A 25,233-nucleotide genomic window follows, 5' to 3' on the forward strand; every position below is an offset into this window, starting at 1 on the left:
CGTTTTAGATAAATAGATTGGTTTTGCCGCAACAGCCACATTTATTTTGGTACCTAATTTAACTCCTTACAGAAGCGAATGCTCAGCCACAAAGCCACGTGCGATTTTCTTCAGAGGTATTTCGAGTTCATCAAATTTTATTTCTCTCTTTCCTACTCTCAATACTGTTGTTCCTACGTCCAACCTTTTCGATGCCTTCGTTTATTATATACCAATATTCTATTTATAGGCCGTTGTAATGGCCCTTTGTTCCAGAAGACCGATAAGGAGTCATGTATTTTTTTATTGCAGATATACAGACGTAATGTTCGCAGAAGCATGTCATTTATCAAATCAGAATTGATTTTTTGCCATAGTGATCGAGTTTCTGCGGTAGCGATCGGTATTGCCGACCTGCTTATGTCTGTCGGCTTTCGTTTTAAATCCTTCAAGAAGCGCCTAACTGCTCTTCAACAGCTGGCACCTACATCTAACACATCCCATTAGAATACCATGCAGAGCCAGATTCAGGAAATGTCTGCCACTTTCTTCTCAAAATGACGGTGTAGAAATTCGCTCGCACAGGAACATCATCGTTCTGTATAGTCCCACATAATCTGAGCAGGATACCAGCGAATCGTTGCAATCACAAGTAACAACTTTTAATGCTGATACACTCAAAATTGATTGTCCCCAGATTGAGCGACTACATGGGCTTGGCAGACATAGTGGTGGCAGACCTCACCCGGAAATTTTCAAGCGAACATTGTTATAAGGCAAAGATTTCGGTGGCGTTCGTGTACGCAAAAAACTATCATCATCAGCATTGGCTCGATCGTCGTCGTCTTCTTCCACAGCTGACTCGTTCGCGCCCCTCGGTTTGCGCTCGTGCTCGGAACGCGCTCGTGCCACTGGTCCCGCGTTCGTCGTCATCGTCTTCTTTCACAGCTGGCTGCGTTGCCGCTCATCATTCCAGCGTAGAATTTTACTTCTCTTCTGTAGTCGTAATGGGGAGGCCGCGTTTACGGAGGTATAAGCCATTACTTAAGGGGGTATGAGCCCTTCATTGTCCTACGTAACGGAAAGATTTATGTTTTGAAGCAATTTACTTTTGAAGAATTGCAAGCGGCAATGGCGGGCGGATGCTGCTAACGACGCCGCCGAGCAAACTCCAGACATCCAACGCAAGCGTTTGTGGTTCAACAACTTGTCCCTCATCAGTGTGATCCGCTCCGACGAACGGCGACAGAAGTATGAATAATGAAGATATGCTAAGGCAGGATGAAGAACAAGGGCACATTCCAGTAAACATAAAGTTGATGGTAAAGGGGACGGTTAGGTATACAAATGGTCAAGCTTCGCTTATCATCAATCCTCATGAAATGGAAGGGCCGACGAATTTTTTGATATGCCTAGAGTTTCATGAAAAATTAAAGCTTTGGAGAATGGCTACAAGCTAAAAGGGTCGCAGTGGCGCATATCTAAGGATTTCTCCGTGAACGCACGCTTTATCGGCAAGAAATTGTCGGACGCTATAGCACCGTTTCGTAACAATGGCCCAGTGGTTAAATTCAAGAGTGATCACGCGTTTGTTGATAACCAACTTTACAATTGGGACGTTGTCTCGAACTCACTTGCTAAAACACGTACGAATTCACTGATGAGCATTTACCGCACTCTCTAAGCAATAGTCCTTGACCTAACCATGGCATGCACGATAAACGTGGCATATTTAATTTTAATTCAAGAAACCTCACTGAGAAATATTCGAGGTTTCTTTCTTTGATTGCTTCATATTCCCCCGCATATATAATTAGCGTCACTGAGACCTGGTTGCGTAGTCATATCTATGACAACGAACCCCCCTCGCCCCCATTCCGACCCCCCTTCCAAGGATTTAACGTTGTGAGAGCAGACAGGAGAGAAGGCAGAGGTGGAGGCGCGGCTCTGTTTTTGCGATCTCACTGACAGTATCTTGTACTACGCGCTCCACCCAAAATAGAGACGGTGTGGTGCAAGGTGGGCTTTGCGTAAAATTATTTAACTATTGTCGTGTTTTATCGACCCCCCAGATCTACCTCAGATGAATTAACGATACTTAATACGTTTTACAAGACCGCGGTATTTGCTCTACAAATTTAATTTGTATGAGTGACTTCAATGTACCTGGTATTTCGTGGTTTTTATTACCAGTAACTGTATATGACGTCTCGCTTTGCATAGAGTTGCCTGAGTTTTTCACTCTCCCTTGGGCTGAATCAAATTGTATATAACTTTACTAGGGAATCCGCTATACTAGACTTGTCTTTTTTTTGTTTTTTTTTTGTTTGTCTTTGTTTTTTTCAAGTGTACCACTTTTCACAAATGCCTTCTAGTGTGAGGTTACCGCGGCACTTCAAACCACAAAGCCGGGTTAACTTCTGTTCATTTTTCAGTTTCAAGGCACCCGTATGAATACACAAGTTTTTGCGATTATATTCATGTTAATGGTGCGTCTATGCCTGATACTTTAAACAATTCATTTGACTGGTTATCAGAGATATGCATTTCTGGTGACATGAGTGACAATTTCCTACTTTGAAAACATCGTTCAAACTTGTAATGAGCACTTTGTTCCAATAAAAAAAAAAAAAAGAAAACCTGGAGCTTTCCTGGATGACAAGGGAAATACTGCATTTTAAGGGTCGTGTTGCTAGAGTACGCCACAAATGCCGTTATGGTAACGCAAAACGAAGCGCTCAGTTTCACTCTATTAAAGAGGAACTTCGTCAAAAAATAGACGCAGGGGAAAATTTCTATTTCCGTATTGCTCTACCCGAATCTCTTTCAAAATTACCCGCAAAAACTTTTGGAGCTTGACTTCGCCTACCTAATATAGCAGGAACATATTTATTTTAAATGAATCGCAGCAAGCGAACATGGCATTATTGCTAAAGCATTAAACGACTATTTTCAGTCAGCATTTAGGCAAGGCAATGGCAAAATGCATCCTTGCTCTTCGGAAACTAACACGTTCTGCCAAATTTACAATGCTACTATATCTCACTAAGGTTTGCTGAACCTTATCTTAAATGTTGACCGCAATACAGGTTCGAGTCCACACAACGCCAACAATATATTTCTTCATCCATATGCTATTTAGACGAGCCGATATCTGAATTTAAGTTTCGAAAAATAATTGCTGTCAAACTTCAGGCGTTAGGAGGAGGAGAATGAGCAAAGAAAGGGAGAAGGCAGGGATGTTAATCAGAAATGCTTCTGGTTGGCTACCCTGCTCTAATCATTGTAGTGATGTTGACTGATTAGGCTTGACTTCTATGGGCTGCCACTTGAGCTATGACAGCCACTGCAAATAGGGGCTCTAGGCCTTGACATCACCAACCTATGATTTAATACCGGGCTCCAAACTTGAAGTGTACGCGCCTTTGTGCACTTCGCCTCTGTCGGAATGCGGGCGCCCCGAACATGCAAAACGAATTCCTGGCATGGTGCGAGGCATCATCGTGTTTTATCAGCTGAGGAGAAGCCAAGAAGCGATGAACGCTGATACGACGTCAATGTGTGATAGGCACCGAAACTTCCACGTGCGGATGTTACGTAGCGAAGGTTTGTGTCATAATTTCGGGAGTGTCGGTAGCCACGGCTTCTTTCTGCATTTGTCTTCGAGCACTGCTTTGATAGGGCTCCGTGCCCTCAAAAGTGATCCCATGCGAAAGGACGGGTGTTTCATCGTCGGTTGGCGCTCGACGACGTCGTCGACCAGCATATTAGACACTACCGGCTTCCGAGGCAGCTAATAATGAGCCTATGCGCTGCATATAGAACCGCACCTCCAGACATGTGCAGAACGATCACGTACCATCCCAATGGACGTGCGATAGCTGGTCGCCTTGCTTTCAGGCTATATAAACTATTTATATTGCAGCTTCCTTTTTCGTTCTTTCCGCAATTACTATCGAAATAAATACATTTAGTTGATTTGTAAAATGGTGTTGGTGTTGGTGCTGCTCACAGGCGGGGTTAACCTGGCAGTCCTGGCCAGCAACTTCTATTCCTGCGCGTCTCTTTTTACGCCAAATATGTCAGCATGTATCCACCAGTCCTGTCTCTTGCAGAAATGTTAGAAGAATGCGTGACACTTGAACCGCTTCCACTGCCATTCTTCTGACGGCAGTGTGGTGAACGGGCGAGCGGCGTTGCGCTTCACGGCGCCGCAGCAGAAACCCGGAAAATGAATCTGTCGAAAAGGGGTGTGCAGGAATTTGCCGTGATAATATATAGCCTCAGCTAGAGACCTATGATGTGCGAGCATGCTATCAGTTGACCGCGCTTGTTTTCATTCCTTGTCTTTTATTCCGAGCTTTGCTTCCGCCTCGCTCTCATACGAAGTCGTAGGTAAATGCGCTGCCACTTCGGTTGCACTCTTTTCTTAGCGTAAGAACTTTCTGGCTAAGAATTGCGTACGAACGGCGCAGCTTAGTGTAGGGTGCCTCGATGTCCTCCTCGCCCGCCGCTCGGTGGGCGAGGAGCTTGGGCGTACAGACACGGAGACAACAAGAGGGAAACGTATGAAACGTATAACACAGACGCCAACTATCAACTGAATGGTCGAACAGTGGCGGAAAAGAGAAGTTAGACACAAAACTTATCTGCGCATGCCCAGGAAATGGTATCGCAATTTATAATGTCTACCTTCTTCTCCGCCACTATGCTACCCTTCAGTTCATAGTCGACGTTGTACGTTTCCCTCTTTTGTGTACGTGTCTGCGTGCATAACTTTCTCCTAACATGAATCCGAACCAACTAGCTCAACTTGCTGTCGTTCCAAGATCTCCATGTGTTTCATTTTCCAAAGAACGACACAGCCACAAGACACCTTGTAAAATATTTTATTAAATTTTATTTTCGCGTATGTACAAATTTACAAAGTCACGAAAACAGCCGGCGTCATCACGCACATTAACAAGCCTTCTACATAAGGTGCACACCCTTTCGTGGCAATTACTCATACGCAGTGTCATAACGTCGCAGCACAGAAACGGTGTGCCATATTAGAACGCCTGAACATTGTGCACGCGGCAGTGAGTACGCAAGTCACTTTTCTTCAGTTATAATAAGTACAACCGCAATTAGATTTTTTGGTTCGCAACCTTCGGTCGTCGCTTTTTTGGGGGGAATGTCCTATCGCAGTCCTTTTGTGTAAGGAAACAATGTTTGTAAGCAAATATCACAGTACACCAACACTCTTAAGTGCGGATGTTTGAAGATAGCACATCTTACGTAAAACCATAATATGTTCCGGTAACACCAAATTGTTCCTCCGTGGCTACCTGCTATTGTCGGTGAGCTCTTGCCCTCCCGTAGCTGGTCAATAAGGTCAATTGTCTTTCATGGCATGTCGTCTTAAAGGGCAATGCCGTATTAATAAAGACGTAAAAATGAACAGCAACGCTGGTGGCGCCACCTAGTGACGTTGAGTTTGACCACAGCACATAACACTATCATTTCAATACTGGTCTAAATGATACCTCGCTGCATCATCAACAACTTAAACTGAATGCATATACTGGCTCTTTTTCTTTTCCTTCGACGAGAACAGAAAGAACCACCAAAGTGTGTCTCAGCACTTTTTTGGGTGAACAAAACGCCCCAAGATGTCACTACTGTGGCTGCCATCCACGCATCTGGTGTTCAAGTCGATTCCGTAAACCACAATACACCCCCCCCCCCCCCCGTCCCATCCCTTTTCACCTTAACACGGACAGGCTAAACCTTTTTATTGTGAATTGACTAAGGCCTAACCACACCATCCCCCTGCCCCACCCGCATCAACCATAGGTCCTATTACGTGGTTAGAGAATCGGTTATGGTCTAAGGTCCCAATAGTTTTGCTTTGTATTGCAGTTTCCACCAAAATAAGAACAATCAACAGCAAGTATGGTATCGAGGCGCTCGGCCTAAGCGACTCCTTTCTGGCAGTGAGATCGAAAATCCGATCGTCTGAGCTGCCATGTTCAATTGCGAACCGTTGAGGGTCGGGATGATGATGCGCTGAGGTGTGGTCGCAGTGTACACTTGGTTCCGAATGTATCGATCTAGAAAAAAGCCACGAGAACAAAAAAAACAGTAAAGCCATCTTTGAACACTGAAGCAGCATAAAAAGCGGCGGTATTCGTCAGTGGTTTCGAATCCAACGGGTGCGGAACATGACCGCATGTTGGGTAGCCCACTTTGTTGTGTCGCAATGTGTTGCTCCAAATATGGCTAAACTGAGAGGTATAGTGCTTCTGACTCCGTTATGCCTCGTTGTGCCAGGCGTTTTGCGGGGACTATGCCATATAGTTTAAGACACATCTTGTCACACGCTGAAGTGTGTTCGAAACATTCAACAAAAACCATTACTCGCGGCTCATAACGACCGAGGAGGGAAATCAAACACCGTTCACCAGCAGTTTATTAAATAATGGAGTAAGTTATAGCATGTTTACTTGCTACTTCTATGCTATACAGTTATTTCGCGAGTTTCCTTCAGTTCTTCAATAAACGTAGTCTTCGTCAGTGGTGCTTGTACTCTAAATTCTAATGTCCCTGATGGGTTACATTAGCGAAGTCGGCTGACATAAGCAAACTAGCCAAGTTCAGACAATTGAACGCTATTAAGGACTTTTGACTTGGAATTGATTTGCAGTTAAACACTATAGTACCTGACAAATTTCTTCATAAGTGACTAGCTCTTTCGTCCTCGTTGCTGCATTTGTCTTGTTTTCACGAAAGGCTAGAATCCAAAAGCTAATTTCTATAGGCCTTCTTGAGTAGCACTGCGATCACACCAAATTTTTATATGGACGTATTGTCGTTAGTTTCGCTATGGTTCTATGTAACAGCACCCTTTACTTTAATGCTTGCGCAAGATGTCCTCAGACGAGACAGACAAAAGAGAAGTCAAGGTTGGTAATGTGATAGACAAAGTGATTATTGGTAAACTGTGAAATCAAAAGTGAACGATTGACAAATCTTCGGTGGGAACACACAGGCAACAAATAGTGGCTCCGTAGTACGAATGAAGCTTATCGATAACGAAGCAGCTATATACCTTAGCAACACCTGACAATAATACAGAGAAAGCTAACGCACATTAGGAAATGATAGCACTACTCACTGATATTGGGCAGAGGAGCGGTGATCATCCTGCGGCAACACTGCTCGCATTACGTCCTCCAATACAATGGTACGACGGCAGCCTGTACGATTCACCGTACATATTCAGGTTAAGGTTGAGCACTAAAGCGCAGTGCATCTCCTTCGAACTTACCACGCGTCATAACCTATGCATTTCGTCCTCGTCGAATACTTTAGATTTGCTTGACACGTAGAAGAGTTGAGACCCATCACGGCTTCTGCAACATAGGTGAAATAAAACACAATTCAACCGAAATGAGTGCCTTTGCAGGCTTTTTTTTTTTTTGTAAATAAAGTTGGAGAATTATTTTCGTCGTACGCGATCGAATTTCTACCTCATTCTATTCCAAAGGTTGTGATGGCAAAATGTAAGAGAAAACTTACAGACCCGTCGCACCCTGTGACTTCCTAGATTGAATGGCTATCTGTTCCACTGAAAGAAAGCAAAGGAAAGCGTGAAAAGGTAAATGGCACTAATAATTAATTCATTATCATCGCCATCTACGGCATGTGAATTTGTTTGTCCGTGACGAGAAGAAGATTGCAAATTATTACTTTGGGTCACAACGCTCCTGGACGCTCTCGATAACAAACTATATTGACCACACACGTAAAAAAAAGCGCGAGGTGGCCTGAGATGCTGTGAGTGCACACGGCTGGCGCTCCTCGTGTCAATATAGGTGTTCTAGCTCCTACAAAGTACCCATAACACTAAATTGTCCTTTAGCCAATCTGCCATGATTTGCCCATGGAAGCCCTTCCCGCTTGAAAATCACGTCACCACTCGATTACAGGCCAATCCACAAAGTGGCAATGTGCAATGAATGAAACCTACTCACGCTTTCATTTAACAGAAATTGCGTATGTCGGGTCTCCCTCTAATTCCACTAGCTTTCAAAATCTTATTTTCTATGTGGTTGCTTCCGAACGCAATTCGCAAGCGAGCTTTCAGGTGGTTCTGAACTGGGTGTGGAAGGAACCATGCCCAAATATAGAATGGCTGCTGGAGCACTGGGGCTAAATGTCTGTTTTTGCATGGCCTCCAAAATAAGCTTCGATAACCGACAGCAGAAGTTCACAGGCTTGTCCCATAGCTTAGATCGGGCGTAAGTGTGAAATAATGTTTTATCTCGTCGCTCTAAAGGCAACGGCTCGTAATCCCAATACTCATATGTAAGCGAAGTATAAGTATTGCTGTTGCCTCGGTGATTGTCTCATTATCCCACTGATATCTGTCACGGGTGACGGGCACCTGAACTTTGGGCGAATGAGAAGACGCTTATATGTAGTAGACGTTTTGTGAATATGGGTAAAGCATCTTGTTTATGTCGTCCTCATGACGGCCATCGCACGGGTGCATGGACTGTACTGTACGCTTTCTGCGAAAAACCCTCCAGACCGCGACATTATCACGTTGACCTAAATGCTAATCTCACTGATGTAATCGCTTTCAGGGCATCATCTCTGCGGGATTTATAGGGACGAGGCTTTAAAACGTCGGCAGTTGTACGGACTTGGAACACCATGCTTAATTACTTCACTCATATTCAGATCCTTGTTGCTTTGCTGACAGCACTGTTGACGTATTCACTATTGATTGTACACTCGTGAGCAAAATTATATGGACCACAGGGTCAACGATAAAAAACGAATTTCTTCGTAATTAACAAGCACAAATTGGGATTGACGAGTACACTGAAAAGTACGCAATGCCAAGTTTTGACTGCAGTCCTCAATTTCAAGTCAGTTTCAGGTCAGTCAATTTCACAGGCAGAGGAAAAGATCGGATTTATCGCTTTGGCCCGTATACTTTTGCTCACGGTTGTACATAGCAACAAGTGGAACATTTTCTTGGTTGAACTTTCCTTTGTTTCTTAGGGGTTTCCTTTTTTTTTTTTTTGCTTGCTAGGTTTCTTGTTCTGAACTCCTTGTGCCTCATCAACTTGACCCACCATTGCACCGCACTAAGAGGCCCACAACCCCGCCTGCACTTGATAACGTCTAATAGGCGTTGTTACCACAATGATTGATGTCTGCACGAGTGTGTAACTGATGTAAGAGGGCACCTCCTGTAGGCCTCACTCCAAGAAAAATAAAATCGCCGACGAACGTGCATGCGCCATAGTTAAGTGTATCATGCATATTGAGTTATTAACGCTAATTCGGGAATCAAAAAAAGAATTTTCATTGGAATCAAAATGATTAGAATGAGCATAGCCTATCAAAAAACGGGTCACCAATAAGGAAACAATTGTCGCCTCTCGTCTGAATACCTGGTCTTTTCTGGGCGTAAGGCACATCGTAGACTCTGTGTGGCACCGCGTAGGCTGAAGATCCTCGCGAGGAGCCGCCGCCGCAGTACGTGGGCTCCACAGAGCTCAACACCTCGCTCTTGTAACGCTCGCCGCACACGCTACCTGCGAGGAAGAACAAGGCACGCAGATTATGACAGAATCAGTGCTCGTCGTCTGTTTCTCGCACTGTACACGAACGCTTACTCCTGCCGTATTGGAATGGCCGATAGCCCGACGTGCTACTACTCCTGTAGGTGCGAGGAAACCAGTGAGCAGCTGTTGTTTATCTGACCCTGCTACGATGCTCAACACCCCTCTCTCTCAGGACAACTTCTAACCGACTAGACTCGAGACCATTTTCTGAACCAAAGATAGTCAGAACGTGGCCACATCCGTAACTGGCACAAGAAGCTATTTGCACACCATAGTGGAGCTCTTCAAGTGTACCGGCCTGAGTGACCATTTAAGTCCTCCTGTGGATCCTCCCGCGTGCACGCAGTTTTCACTTTCCTCTCTCTTTCACATATTTCCATTACACGGTGTGTAATGGAAAGATGCTGGTCTCGTTGAATTCTCTGCCGTTTCTCTCCTTGCGGTATCTCTCTCACTCTTGTACTGCCGTCTTGAGAATTGGTTGTCGCCAATAGGAAGTTTACTGACGCAGCTACGCCACTGCGCAATATTCGTAGACTGTCGGATACGCTGTCGTCTAGGCTGTAAACAGTGCAGGTTGCGTACAGTGCTCTGGTACAGAAACATAAACATCATTGCTGTAGTCACCGTCGGCGCGTGTGTGTTCCTGTAAACCGCGACTGTTCCTGTAGAAAAATAAATATGACAAATCAGTGCGGCGGAATACCGCTAGGGTACGGAATTAATCGACAACTCGAAGACCAATTATTCGATTGCTCGAAGCACAGGTATCTTCTAGGTCTCGCTGCGATCTGCTAGCCTCCTGTTTAGCTCAGATAGTAGAGCGACCACCCCTAGAAAGGCGCGTTGCTCCTGGGCTCGAACCCCGGACCAGGATGAATCTTTCCTCAACTGCGAGGCATTCTTTCAGTGAGAGCCGTCTGTTTCTTTTTTTTTTTTGTAACTTCGTGTAACCTTCGGTTAGATGATAACTTTTCCTCTCAAGGAAAAATAAACTTTCGCGTGTACATTCAACCAGTTTCAGGTGAACTGCTCTGTTCTAGTATAAATTCGTTCCGCTGAGGAAACCGAGGTGTCTTCAGTGAAACTGCTTCATTTCTATCTCAACTGCTTCATTTCTATGTGCGCTAAAGCAAAGAAGCAATATTTAATGACAAACTAAAGAAAAAGATACGGCAGCCGCGACGCCGATTTCAGTCAATACCTAACTTGTGTCCACGCTACTATGAAACTGCGTGAAACGCTACACAAATTTTACCCTACGGTGAAGGCGTTCTCCTTTCATAACCTAGTTGTAAATGTACTTTATCACTGCAGTGTGCTGAGCGTGTTGATACACGAACTTGGATGACGTTTTAGCGCCAACAGACAAGCACAGAAGGGAGTCGTAGCTGATCTTGGTGTCTGTACATCTCCCTTTTGTCTTTGTCTGCTAGCGCTCAAATGTTATTCTACTTGGAAAGTTTAAGCAGACGGCTCAATTCGAACGGAACAAATCAGGGTGAACATTGTCAATAGGAATGATACAGTGTGTCACCCATCGCGGTAGCTTAGTGGCTCTGTTGGTGCACTGCTGAGCTCGAGATCGCGGGTCCGATCTGGACTCGGCGGCTGCATTTAGATGGAGCCAAAGTGCAAGAATGTTCGTGTACTGAGACTAGGTGCAACTTAAAGAACCACGCGTGGTCAAAGTTAATTTGGAGTTCCTCACTACAGCGTGCCTCATAATGAGATCGTAAGCAGGCCCCAATATTTATTTTTTATACATTGTGCAAAGCATGGCTATAGAAAGTGTGTTATATATTCAGAATTTACGACACTTCATCGCGGCAAAACACATCAAAACGAAAACAGTAGCAGCATTTCAGCATTTTCTCATGAATATTCCTTACGTTGTTCACTTCAGTACCTGGATGCAGAGGAACAATCAAATAGCTTACGCTGGCCTCCGCTTTCTATGCAGATATATAAAGAGGCCTTTTCTGAGGCATCTATTCGTGACTACTATCCGTGACAACCCTCACTCACCCTGAGGTGTGCTTTGCGCAGCAGTAGTGTCGTCCGCGTGGCGGCGCATCACGCACCAGAGCACCGCAAGCACCACGACGAGCACGAGCACCGAGCTGCCGATGGGTAGCGTCACAGTGAGGTGCCGGTAGAAGGACGCCATCTTGGCATCAAGTAGGTGCGGCTTGTGTGAAGGCACGTCTGAAACACCAGCAAATGATTTTAGTACGACTGATTGAAATAGCCGCGTTCAATAGTTGTCATAGCGAAGACCCCCTTAAGACAACTCCACACCTTCTGAAATCTGTGCCATGGCTTAAAGCAAGGACATGTATACTTCAGATGCGCGCTCTTAAATAAACATGGCAAGGTCCTACCAGGCATGCCAAGGGCAGAAATAATGGACACACCATTCAATCAACATTCACATACCGGCGTCGCATGAGTTCGCGCTTTTAATGTTTTTTTTTTTTTTTTGAAGTACAGTAATGTTATAACTAAAAAAAAAAAAACTCGCTTAGCTGCACAAGACGACCAGCAAAGCGGTTTCTCAAAGCAGATACCAAAAAGCAAGCCCACAAGCATTTCTCCATGACCCATCCCAGCATGTAATCTCAGTAAGAAAACGCAGCTGTATCTTCATTCACCGGGGGAAAAAAAAGTTCTAGTGACCTACGTTCCCTCCACTTGTTCATGCATACATTTCTCACGTTCCGTTACTCTGAGGCAATAATTCTGGCTTCTTTCCATACTGTTGCGTCTTTTTTTTTCTGTGGTTACTAAATAGGTATGCATGCACGGATGCGTGGACGCACTTGACTAACATGATTCACCGTTTTGCTGCCAACAGATTGCGACGTGATGCGCAATCCATTGACACGCCGCAAATTAGCAGGCGGAGTGAATTCAGATTTTAGGAAGTTCGTCTCTGCAGGGACTCCTCTTTGTGGCCTGTTCTTTTGGTTCCGTCGTGTCACCCTCAGTGGTGTTTGCAGCTAACCAATGGGCTCGCGCGATATGAGGAACTTTACTCAGCGGAAAACATTCCCCGTCTTCAACTAGAAAACTTAAGACGCATGGAAACTTGGAGCTGAAACTTTCTAAGACGCGCGGGAAGTTTAGCACGTGTTGAATGTACCATAGATAAGCTGCCTGTACGAAATTCACACCTGGCTTTTATACAAGTTACAATAACAAGCAGTTCGAATCCTCACTTTCCAGTCCAGGTTTATCACCGCCTTTCCCAAGGGATTGTCAACTGAAAGATTTGCCGTTTCCCAAGTTATATCGGTACAGCGTTGGTGTATTATTTTGTAGCCTTTACCGCCGTCTACTTACTTGAGACATCGTTACAGATGACTTACTTCGTAATCCTATCAGAACTAGGTTTTCCACGAGGCACGATCTTCTTTTGTCGTATGTAAATGCTAACTATGGTAAACAAAGTGTACTTTTTTTCTTCCACATCTAATTAGTATTCCTGAGACCCTGTAGTACGGTCCGTACACGTCTCCATACCCCCCCCCCCCCAACCCTGTCTCTCTCTCTTCTTTCTCTTCCCCTTCTCCCTTCCCGCAACGTATAGCGTAGCCAACCGGACTCTTGACTGGGTTAACATCTCCTGCCTTCCTTATATACCTATCTCTCTCTCTCTCTGAGACGCTGGTGTTAAAGATGGTACATTTATCAAAATGTTTAAGATTAAATGGAAGTCGTTGTTATTCTATGTCTAGTTTTTCTGTTTCTTGACCTCTCTGTGATCGCGTGGTTATTTCTTGCTAATATCCATGCTATTCTCATTTGTATTAAAGCATTCGCAAACCTTTTATCGCTAAAGAACTCTGTTTTTATCTTCCTTTTTTACTATGACGGGAGGTCCCGCCTACGGTTCTTGAACCACAAGACCTCCTACACTATATCTAAATTGTTTGTAATCTTTCGTGCAATGTTCTGAAAATAATAAACAGAAAACTTTCAGAGGCGTTTCAATTGACAAAGAGCGGAGCGCAACGAACCTCCATCAGGCGTGAGTGTGGCGAAGTTGACCTGCGCCGTGGTGCTGCCGGCGTCGTTGTGCGCCACCATGAGCAGCACATACCAGGATCCCGACTCCAGGTCCGAGAGGACCAACGGTTCGTCGCGCCTGTAGGGCAGGTGGCTGGACACCAGCGTCCAGTCCGTCTCGGCGCTGCGCCGGTAGTGGACGGTGAAGTGGCTGATGGGGCAGCCGCCGTGCCACCACGCCTCGGGGTGCAGCCAGGCGGCGCTGGAGTTGCTCGCCACCAGACGGTCCGGCTGCTGGAGCACGGGACCTGCAGAAAGCGACAGTTCACTGTGATAAACGCGACTTGTATAAAACTTTCTGGTTATCTATGCGTCAATTAGGGCTAGCATCTTGTCAAGTTTGCATCTTATTTTTCTCGATCTTCTGCGTCGTGAAACGTTATATAAGACGTTATTAATACTTGGCGTGTGTGAGAGTACTATTAGTAAAACACAACTTATATAAGGAGACCGCAAATGGCTTGGCTATTTCTCAACTCCTAAAAGCAGCATTGTTATACGTTCGGGATGATTTCGGGAGAGGTGGTATACACATGGGGTGCAAACACCGCAAGATAACGCGACGTCGTCACTTTCGGGCCCGTCCTGTAAATTCTGTGTCAACAGGAAAACGCTATTGGCATGATGTACAGGAAGAAAGTTGGCATGACACTTTCATCCTGGTCACGTAAAGATGCGCACGGTGTAAAGTCACAGGGAGAATTAGAAACGTTGCTGCAGTTGCTAATCACGCTGTATCGGCCTTGAAGAGTACACTGCTCAAGGCCGCTAATTTGTGCAGCCTGGGTCGTAACCAGGGCCGTATCCACGTCACTCACGTTACGACCACATCTTCTTTTTGCCCATTCACAGATGTTTAGTATAGCGAAGCATCGCATGCCCGATCTCTTACAAGAGATGTGATAAATAGCAGAGATGCGTAGCAGCGCTGCCCAGAAACAATAAATTTCAGTTAACGAAGAAACATACTACGTAGGCGCCAGTTATTTGTTTTCTTTAACAGCGCACTACAGCGCCCTTACGTACTTGCGCCTAAAGTTTCTGCTGACAAAACTATGTATCCTGTGCTGTGAAATTCCCGCATTATGTAGAGTACTATCACAGCAACCATGTCTACTACAATCGTTCAGGAACCTACGCCCAGTTATCCTGCGGACACCGAAGTCATCGACTGTGTAAATTCTGACACAGTTTACAGTTTTGTGATGGGAAATAGTGAAAACGCTGGACCAACGTTTAACCGATACTTAACTATATCGTGCACGCAAGTTTGTTACTATAGAAGAAATCAGAATGTTAACTTAAAGTCTGGTATGGGAGAAGAAAGCACCAGTGAATAAAAATAACGAGAAATAAAGATTTCAGGTATAAAACACAAGTGACCCTCAACCGCTCGCTCGGTGAAAGCATGCGTTTCCTCAAACAGAGAATGGTGCTGTGTCCTCCGCATGCTCTTGTGCCTTTTCATTACGAATCTTTCTTTCTTTTTTTTTTCAGCCTGTTCCACACCGCCTTGACAGGTGCACGAGAGGCTTCATTACTGTTCCCGAGCTCGTAAAGGTCTTCTTTCCAATGATATAAGGACACTGTCACCGAACTATTGCTGCGTGGAATCGTGATCTCTAAGTTATAGAAATAGTACAGGCTGACGGCACGGAAGAAAAAGTTCCACGGGACAAAAAGAAAAGCGTATGAAAAATACTGCTTATCAAATACACCGGGCTTCAAAGAGTTAAGCCATGGCTCAACGATAAAGGTTTAGTCTGTTTCTTATGTTTTATGAGTTATGAAGTTACTTCAATGGATGGTGGCCCTTGTGTTATGAGTCATGCGTAAATCGCTCATGGTTCCTTTGAATTTGTCCTATACGCACCTTAAGCTGGCAGTCCCCTGCTACTGAGAAGTAAAACTTACGGTTCCCTTCAGTGGAGGCGGTGACCACGTTTCCTTCGGGTCCTCGTCCTACGTCGCTGGCTGAGCGCATGCGCAGTTGGTGTCTCGTGCCGCACGCGAGACCGGACAGCGCAAAGCTGGTCCTGTCCCCACCCACCGACTGCTCCCGCCAAGGGTGCTCGTCGCCCTCCAGTCGCCATGACACGTAGTAGCCTGCGAAATAGACAGAGAAAAGAACAAGGAGATTAGGAGATCAATGAGAACTAGAAATCCGGTTTGGTACGCTACACTGGCACGAAGACAGTAGACGCGAAAAAATTTAAGGGAAGTAAAGAAGAGAGAGGCAAAGTTAAAGAAGAGCGGAGGAGTATTCATAGCGCAGTGATGTGGGTAATTGTTTCTTTACAATTTCTACAGCTTTCTACTTGCGAAGAAGCTTGACAGAATGCTACTTTTGTAGCCTACAACGCGTAAAACGATATGATATGTTTTTATGGGGCCACATTCTAAAGGCCAAGCTCAGCAACCAAGAACAAATTCTACAGGCACCAGCATATTGTTCACGGCACTGAAATAAGTGAGAGTTAATGTACACCGTTTCATATTTTCTTTCTTCTGTTCAGTATGCTTAGAGACACTATGTATGAAGTGCAGTGTTCTTAAATATTTGGACAACTGCCGTCGAAGCTACTCGTATATTACCCACAGATTGCTCACGCCCATTTCTTCCTAACTAAGAAACAAATAAAACACACAGAAGACATCTATACGGACCACTTCAACTCGTGCAGCATAATTATTCAGCCCTCGTATGCTGAAAGCGCTTAGTGAAGTATTCTCCTTGAAGAGCGCACCTGAATAACTCCGGGTGAACCACACCTGCGCTTACAGATATCAGCTACTGGGGGTGCCAAATCTTGTCATCACGCCATTCGAGGCACATATAGAAGCGTTCTAAAGCATATTCTAAATTAATTTATAAGTCAACTCGCAATTACAGCTCATCCATTTCAATTCTAGCTGAAGTCATAAGGCTATTCCGTCGTTGCGTTATTTCTTTCCAAATCAGCGAGGAAAGCGGGTCTCGTTTGCCTTCGCAACGGACCACGTCATCACTGGCGGCGGAGCAACCCACGTTATCAATAATGCAGCGTATGGGCTTACTCCTGATAGGAGGATCGTCGAAAGGGATGACCGGCCTCTCCCAAGCCAGCGAGATGGTCCGAGCCGAGGTGCCCACCACACGGTACGTTGGCGGCGGCGGAGGATCTGCAACATCAAAGATGCGCAATCCGCTATGGCTCACCGCGGTGGTCAATGAAGGTACCGAGGTTACCTAATTCAGTGGGAAAACATTGCTCTTGTATGCATTGAACAAAGCAACAAAGCGTGCATAATGTATACCCTTTTCACTGATTACAAACATAGGCCCTGCACGGCTTCCTGTTTTGCCCACTGACGTAGCTGCTAAATGCAACTGGCAATGAACCAACCATGCGTTAAAACATAGCAGCCTGATAAGGCACGTGACCGGAAGTTTCTTGGGGGCGGCACGCTCGCTGCTGTTATCGCGAGCATGAAACCGTCTATAGCGATACCATTGTGTTGTTACCGTTCTATTGCATTGCTGTGTTATTAATTTGAATTTGACGCACTTAATCGTAACCTCCTGCTCTAAGCAGTATAGTGTTCTGCCGTGATTACGTATCTACTTCCTTGGAATAACTAAACAGAGATAATATTTTCCCTGCTATAGGCAGTCCTCATTAGCCACGCGTCTGCTACAACACCGAAACAAGTTTTTTTTTTTTTTTTTTTTTTTTTTGTAAATCAATATCCCGAGAACGTTGTGACAGATTGCAAATATCAGCCGCTCCTCGTCAGAGGCCCAAGTAGCGCTGCAGTACGTTATCACTGTAAAAGCGATTGGAGGTTTGGTGGCCGAAAAATAGGTAAACCACAAACAACGGAGGCGTACAAAAACAAGGTTCCGAATTGTGGTTCAGACACTTTGTTTCTGGGAATTCTTTGTGTGTGTGTTTTAAAGATAGGTAGTACATTAGGCACTATAAGAACACAAGCTTCGTGGCACAGCCCACCGCCCCATTTCAAAAGGCACGATAATATACATAGCAACCATCCATTCATCCATCCACTGTGGCCGGCCGGTCGTTTACGGTGGACGACAGGAAACGAATAGAGCCGAGCAATATGTATGCCTACGTTATACCGGCCCTGTTTGCACATTTATTATGTCTATAAAATTGAAGAATAGTCTGTTTCTAAAGGCTTTACTAACTATGAGCTGCCCGCTTTTACTTGGACCAAAACCTCCTCTCCGTGATTCACCTTTCCTGCCCCTTTACGTAGCAATACACGCGGCACATTACCCTGAAAGAATTTGTACTCTTAAAGGCTAGCTTAATGGCGCACCATGAACACATGCCCACGGACGCACACTTTTTCTGTCCCCACCTGCCGCCAGGGTGCGTACGACATGCGTCCCAGAAGGGGGTCCCGGTCCCTTGGCGTTGTAGGCCTGCACGAGCACCTCGTAGCGGGTGTCCTTGTCCAAACCGGAGAGGACGCCTTCTCGCTCGTGCAGCGTGTGATAGCGGAGGGGCTCTGGTGAACCCTGTCGACGGTAGGCAATGTAGTAGCCATCCACTCGTCCACCGCCGCCACCACCGCTTCTGCTGCTACCCGGTGGGCTGGGAGAGGACGGGTGCTGGTTGGGTGGAACGGGGAGGGAGAGATACACACTCGTTCGACTCCACGTGCAGCTTTTCGCGAAAAAAAACGTAATTCAAGAGGACCTTTCGCATTAAAAAAAGATTATTCCGTGTTGCAAACACAGAGCAAATCCAAGACAAACCATCAGTTGGACAGCTAGCACATTGTCGTCGCCGAACAGTGTGAGACATTCAACCACAGAATTGATATTGTTAGCGCCTTCGCTCTTGGGATTGAGAGAAGCGTACGGAAGCGGCTCTGTATACCTTGAGTCGTGGCACATTCAAGCCCCTACCGGGGCAAAGAATCGCTCGTTAAGGTGGCGGTCCCACTCCGGCGGCACGAGCCCCCCGTTTTGAGTACTTTTGGAGCAACCGTGGCGGCTCTTCTACTTAAGATATGAAGTTGTCGTATAAACCATAAAAATCTTAATTCTTGTAGATTCCAACTATATATAATATAAAGAAATTGATTGGTGTGATTTAGAAATAAGTGTTCAAGAACAAGCATGAGATACATGGTTTTTGCGAACTGTGTCTCAGTTGTGACCATATTTAGAAGAAACTACCGCACTTACTGCATTGCGGCTTGCTCTGTAGCTTTAGGACATATTTATATAGTTCCTAGACGTAGCAAATTAATTTTGAGTTTTTACTTTTTGAATAATTTGCTTTTGAAAATTGCCAAATATTGGAATCTTCTGTTGTAAACAGCCCGGCAACTACATGCTCAAGGAAGCTACACTTTGGATAAAATAGAGTTCAAAGAATCTACATTTAGGACGCAAAATTTCATTCATGTAACGTTATTAGTTTTCCTAATAATGCGGCCGAAAATAAGCAATATTTAGAATTCTGGTTTTATTTTTGCCCATTTTTGCGGGAAGGTAATAAAGCTACGAAGCTGCGCTTTAAAACTAATAAAGTTATATGAATGAAATTTTGTGTCCTAAATGTAAATTTCTTGAACTCTATTCATCCAAAATTTAGATTCCTTGAGCATGTAGTTGCCGGGCTGTTTACAACAGAATATTGCGATATTTGGCAATTTTCAAAAGCAAGTTATCCAAAAAGTAAAAATTCAAAAATATTTTGCTACGTCTAAGATAAATATGTCCTAAAGCTACAGAGCAAGCCGCAATGCTTTAAGTGCGGCAGTTTCTTCTAAATATGGTCACAACTGAGACACAGTTCGCAAAAACCATGTGTCTCATGCTTGTTCTTGAACATTTATTTCTAAATCACATTAATCAATTTTTTTATAATATATATAGATGGAATCTACAAGAATTAAGCTTTTTATGGTATATACCACAACTTTATATCCTAAGTAAAAGAGCCGCCACAGTTACTCCAAAAGTACTGAAAACGGGGGGCTCGTGCCGCCGGAGAGGGACCACCGCCTTAAGAGCGTTAACCATGTGCACAACCTACATGCATGCACGGTCACCTTCCACGGAAACAACCGCTAGAGCCTCAAATCGAATATATCAAGAGCTGCTGCAGCTTCCCAAAGCTACCCCTGCAGAAGGAGTCGGAATGACTCCGAAATGTTGAGTTACTTTCTACTAAACCTTCTGGGCTGTTTATTGTTTAATTTGTGTAATTTCAAGTATTCCTGGACCAGACTAACTTCAGTCGAACATTCACTTCTGACGATGGAAAAACTTCACAAGTCGTTTTGCTACACCTGAACAACTCATATATGATAGCATTATGGCGTCCTATCATAGAGGATTGTCAATCCACATCACATTAACTTACTGTAGTGATCATCCGTGAACTATTATGACTTTATGATATACTGACTTGTTCTACTTAAGAAACATCATTGAAATACGCTTCTACCAAAGTAGGTATTACGTGCCAATGTCAATAATCCACTAGTAACAAAACAGTTCAACAACAGCAGCTCCACACTCAAAGCGCGTGATCATATGCAAACACCCCACTTATTTGGTAATTCTCGGTGTGTCTGTCAAATTGCAACCATTTTCAACCGTCGGGTCGTGGCATCAGGGTCATTTCAGCCATTCTTTTGATTGCATTGTCTCCATGATCAGCTTGGCGAGAGCATTGAGCCGACGCTAACATAAGTCGGTGACAGCTTTGCTGATAAGTTATCCAATGATATATTAGCCTTCTGCTTAATATTTTTTCTACAGTACGTCAAGAACACAAGAGGACAAAAGAAATCACGAGTAGCATATATGTCGCGTAATATATTTCGGGGCAAATTTTGTTTGTGGATATCTCAATTCTCATCTTCTTCCCGTTTTCCTTTTACCCAAGTGTAGGGTAGCCAACCGGACGCGACCTTGGTTAACCTCCCTACTTTTGTTCTTGCCGCTTTCCCTGCCTTTTTTCCCGTTTCTACATGTCATTCATGCGTACCTGTTTGTTCTTTTTCGAAAGTTGTTATGATACTCATGGTTATAGTTCACCTTAATTGTTGTATTGCTAACTGTCTGCACTCCTAACCGTTTCTGATCATCTCTGTGTGAGAACGCTTTGTATTATCTTGGTAACATGATGTGTTACGCAGTTCGTTGGTCATTGCACTGTTGCTGATGTACGTTACGTCTACTAAAACATCGGGTGATTGGCTGAGCGAGGAAGTTTCTGGTTTATAAATAGCACAGACAGATGTCGGCAAACTTCATAAAATGTATGCGCAACCCTTGTATGTATGATACAACTATTGACGCATGGCGGAAAAAGCTGTGCGTCAGCAGATACAAGGAGCCACTTGTAAAAATACGACTTCAGAAGTGCACAATAAACGAAAATTCACTAGGCATTCTCCGTTTGGGTTACACACTAGACAGTTTTAAAGAAAAAGAAATGAAGGTAGTATAAACAAAATAAAAGGTATAGCAAAGAGACATTGCACAGATATCCATTATTTTTTTTTCTGTTTTTTAAAGGCCACTTATTACAAATTGCATTTGTGAGGCTGAGCGTTGTAAGTATGCAAAGTGGAAATGAGTGCTGTTAAAAAAAAGACAGAGAGGACGGGTGTTTAGACATTTCACTTACTACTTATATATAAGTGAGCTGGATTCACTGGCACGAAACAAAAGCTTTTTACGAAACAAGTTTTTTTTTTTTTTTTACAATATAAGAAACTATATGCGCAGTGCTTAATAATTGACACTAGATGCCTTATGCTTATAATTGTCGATGCTCATATTCTTGATCATGATGCGCAAATATTGATGATTCTCTTGATCATCCGCTCTAGTGAAGCACCGTATCCTTGTTCGCTATAACGTGGTCACTGAGCTAGCATGTTTAGTAGAAAGATGGCATGTACTCACCTCAAATTTTACTGCTATGCTTCTGGAGTCGATAGGTGCGAGATGAATGTTACTCGGCGCATTTCGAGGGGCTGCAATGACCGCACAGAATAAGAAGACAAGTCAAAGGTTATAGAGTAGCATTTTTATTGACAAGAAAAAAGGCATACCTCCGCTATTTTTAATATTTAGTTGAGCAAGGTTGTAAATGGCAGTTATATCTCTTGCTAAGAGACATAAGTAAAGCCGCCTATAAAATAAGACTCACTATTTTATCCAAAGTGGACTTCAGGAAAGAGTTGAACTAAATCAAAAGAAAAGATCAGATAGGAGGTTCTTTCGGCAAAGCAACACGGGGACATGAGGTGCCTGAAATACTGCTATAATCCATAGCAATTAATCTTCTTAATTCGCCGAAATTGGCCAATTGGGCCTTTACACCTTTGATGTATATCTCTAATGTGTGTAATCAGACTCAGTCCTACAGAGGTAATATTTAGCAAGAATACTTGTTGAATTTACTGAATAATGACAGCTTGAGGAGAGGAATGACAGCGTGAGGAATGACAGCTTGCCCTCCGAAGAGGCGGCTATACCTATGATCAATAATAAACTCCAGCGGCTAATGAATCTCAAAAGGAAACAAAAAGAAGCAAAGCGCCAGTGTGGTGTTCTTCTTTGCCTGTGTCCTTGTCTATCTTGCGCTGTTATTTTCCTACACATGAATTCCCACCAACTCGCCCAAGTTTCTCTTCTAGTAAACAAGCAAAAGTTAAGAACACTGATTCTATTATCAGTTCTGCGATCTTCGTCCCTCAGAATACGTAGCCGACATAGATTGCTGGCTTTCCGCGTAGTATTCTCCATAATTCTATCAAGCAAGTTCCTGGGAAATATGACACGTAAAATACAAGTTTACGAAGCGGAACATTTATTATACCAATACTTTAGGGCGCCGGCTGCTGGATTCAATTCCACCACTACGGCGCGTGCACTAACGGAAACGCTATTGCGGCTAATAGGTGTCTTTGCCGAATAACCCGGAATGACATGTCCGCGTTCGCGTGTCGCAACTGCGCCAACACGTAGTCTTGCACTTGCTGCTGGATCAACCTCAAACGCGATGACATAGCTGCGTAATAGGTGTCTGGTGGCGGAAGGTATTTAAGCGTAACGCTCGCCGGTTGTTCGGTGGTTGCCATTCACTTTGGCTAAGTTAGTCACCAAGGTGTTAACGAAATAACATGCAGCAATAAGGCTTAGAGATGCTGCCGATGAAACGGCCCACGAAAGTTGCAGCGCGAATGATCACGAATACCAAGTAGAAACACCAATATATAGGGTAAATATGCGTGTAGATAACAGGGCGGTTGCCCATCAGATGCTCATGAGAACAAGAGTTGAAGTGTTTGAATATAGATCAGTAGCGACAAGCAGGCAAAAATGCTTCTTTGTCTTCGCGTATCAGTCATATTATGTTAGACAGAGATCGCCCTAAATATTTTTTTTACCGCGGAATGGGGCGGGAATGAGGCAAACTTCATGGCATCTGTTACCGCTAATAACTTGTTGCCGAGAAAAACGTACGTATGTACGTATGCACACACAAACACACGGAATCACACACGCACGCACACACACGCACGCACACGCACGCATGCTCTCGCGCACGCACACGCACGCATGCTCTCGCGCACGCACACGCACACGCACACGCACACGCACGCACGCACACACACAACACACACACACACACACACACACACACACACACACACACACACACACACACACACACACACACACACACACACACACACACACACACACCACACACACACACACACACACACCACACACACACACCACACACACACACACACACCACACACACACACACACACACACACACACACACACACACCCACGCACGCCACGCACGCACGCACGCCGCAGCGCACACATACACACACTTCTATATCTAGAGAGCATACAAATGTTACGTGTAAGCAATTTTCGAATACACGTGATAATGCATCTAAAGGTAAATAAACAAGAAACACACGGGCGTGATACCATAAGCATACATAACCTATACTTTTCAACGGCTTCCCCTTCACCAAGCTGCTTCTCCACTTTAAAATAGCTATTGCTTACCAGAAACCGCCTCTGTATGCGGGCTCTGTTCCACAAACCTATACGCCGGTGCTATCTGCTTTTATCTTTGATTGAGGTGTGAAATCTTGAGTGAGAGATTGAGTTATGCAACTCGCTGGACCACTTACGTTCGTCATCGGTAGTGCACCTCCAACGGCGAAGTGTAAGCACCGGGGCCTAAGGCATTCTCCGCTCTCACGGTGAACAGGTACGAGGCTGAGGGCTCTAATCCCCGTACGGTCACCTTGGTCTCGGTGCCGGACACCGACACGCTGTCCTCCCAAGTGCCTGCGGACCACAAAAACGTGCCTCCGCTCAGCAGAGGGCACTCCTTTCCTTCAGTAAGTTTGTGGAAATAGGCCACATTGATTGCTAAGCTGTTACGTGCGTCGTTTGTTAAGTGGCATGTCATAGCTACTAGCGTCTTCGCGAAGCATCACACATTGATCAAGACGAAGTGGACAGTTCATTTCAAGATACAAGCTATGTTGAGGATATAGGTGAAGACGGACCTTCCTTGTTTGTCCATCGCAGAAGGTACTGCGTTATAGGCATGTTTCCGCTGAAAGGCTCTGTCCAGGTGAGCCGCACGAATCTGCTGGATGCCTCGCTTACTTGCAGGCTGTCAGGTATTCCAGGAACATCTGTCAAAGATGAAATACTACTGACCAATAGCACTGCTGAGCAGCGCGGATGCCACAATTTGTTCTGGGCCCGCATTCACAAAACTATTCTCACTTAATGGCATTCCTTCACTAGTCCATGCTCGGGTGCCTGCCACTAATGATAGCGACAGCCGTAATGAACAGCTATTGCTTCGGTGATGGGCAACCGCGGACGTTGCTTCTGTGAAAGAACGTCTACAAATGCCAATATTAGGAATCCCGAGATTCAGTACCCGTATTCTAAAAACTTTTTTCACGTAAAAGTTGTCTAGGATTGGCATCTGCCGTGGTGATCGTCTTGTTATCACTCCGCTCGCTCCCATTAATGGCGGACGCACGAGCGCTAGCTTTTGAGGAAACGCTCTTACGAAAAGGACGTTTCGTAATATGGTAGAAGCCCTGGTAATGGTAAAATTTACTCTTAAGTTTTATCTCAAAGTTTATTCAATTTTAGTGTTAGTGAGGGAATAAGCTTTTTAATGGTCGGACTTGCATCGACCTTACCCGCTCCCTGCCATAATGCGAAACCACTGGCTAATTCTTTTGCGAGACAGCTTACCTTGAACGATGAGGTTTATGTTGGTGGTGTCTTCTCCGAAGTCGTTGGATGCGTGACAGGTAAAGAGGGCATTGTCCGAATTTTGGGTGTCCGTGATGGTCAGCGTGGATCTCGCCTTGTTGGCGTCAGCATGCTCGACTTGGGAATATCTGTAAATGAAATAATATGCTTGGCGCTCAAGGATGAATGAATTCTTTTATTAAGAAAGAGAAGCACCGAAGGTCGCGAGGGGGGGTGAGGGGGGGGGGAGGG

The 25,233-nt window shown here is 44.7% G+C and overlaps 1 protein-coding gene across 1 annotated transcript in view; it reads right to left on the bottom strand.

Moving 5' to 3' along the window:
- Positions 1-4,877: 4,877 nt before the first annotated feature.
- The window catches only part of LOC119448579 (Down syndrome cell adhesion molecule homolog), a 34,849-nt gene continuing 14,493 nt past the window's right edge, over positions 4,878-25,233 (bottom strand). Inside the window, exons 6-19 of the mRNA XM_049666415.1 lie at positions 24,982-25,130; positions 24,270-24,401; positions 23,893-24,045; positions 21,622-21,692; positions 18,045-18,297; positions 16,734-16,838; positions 15,591-15,782; positions 13,628-13,924; positions 11,634-11,813; positions 9,432-9,575; positions 7,543-7,591; positions 7,292-7,376; positions 7,139-7,220; positions 4,878-6,074 (exon numbers count right to left, since the gene is read on the bottom strand). Coding sequence (XP_049522372.1) covers positions 7,298-7,376; positions 7,543-7,591; positions 9,432-9,575; positions 11,634-11,813; positions 13,628-13,924; positions 15,591-15,782; positions 16,734-16,838; positions 18,045-18,297; positions 21,622-21,692; positions 23,893-24,045; positions 24,270-24,401; positions 24,982-25,130 — 1,804 coding nt within the window. The 3' untranslated portion in view covers positions 4,878-6,074; positions 7,139-7,220; positions 7,292-7,297. The remainder of the gene's footprint in view (positions 6,075-7,138; positions 7,221-7,291; positions 7,377-7,542; positions 7,592-9,431; positions 9,576-11,633; positions 11,814-13,627; positions 13,925-15,590; positions 15,783-16,733; positions 16,839-18,044; positions 18,298-21,621; positions 21,693-23,892; positions 24,046-24,269; positions 24,402-24,981; positions 25,131-25,233) is intronic.

This window comes from Dermacentor silvarum, chromosome 4 (assembly GCF_013339745.2).
Source record: "Dermacentor silvarum isolate Dsil-2018 chromosome 4, BIME_Dsil_1.4, whole genome shotgun sequence".
NCBI classification, from domain to species: domain Eukaryota; kingdom Metazoa; phylum Arthropoda; class Arachnida; order Ixodida; family Ixodidae; genus Dermacentor; species Dermacentor silvarum.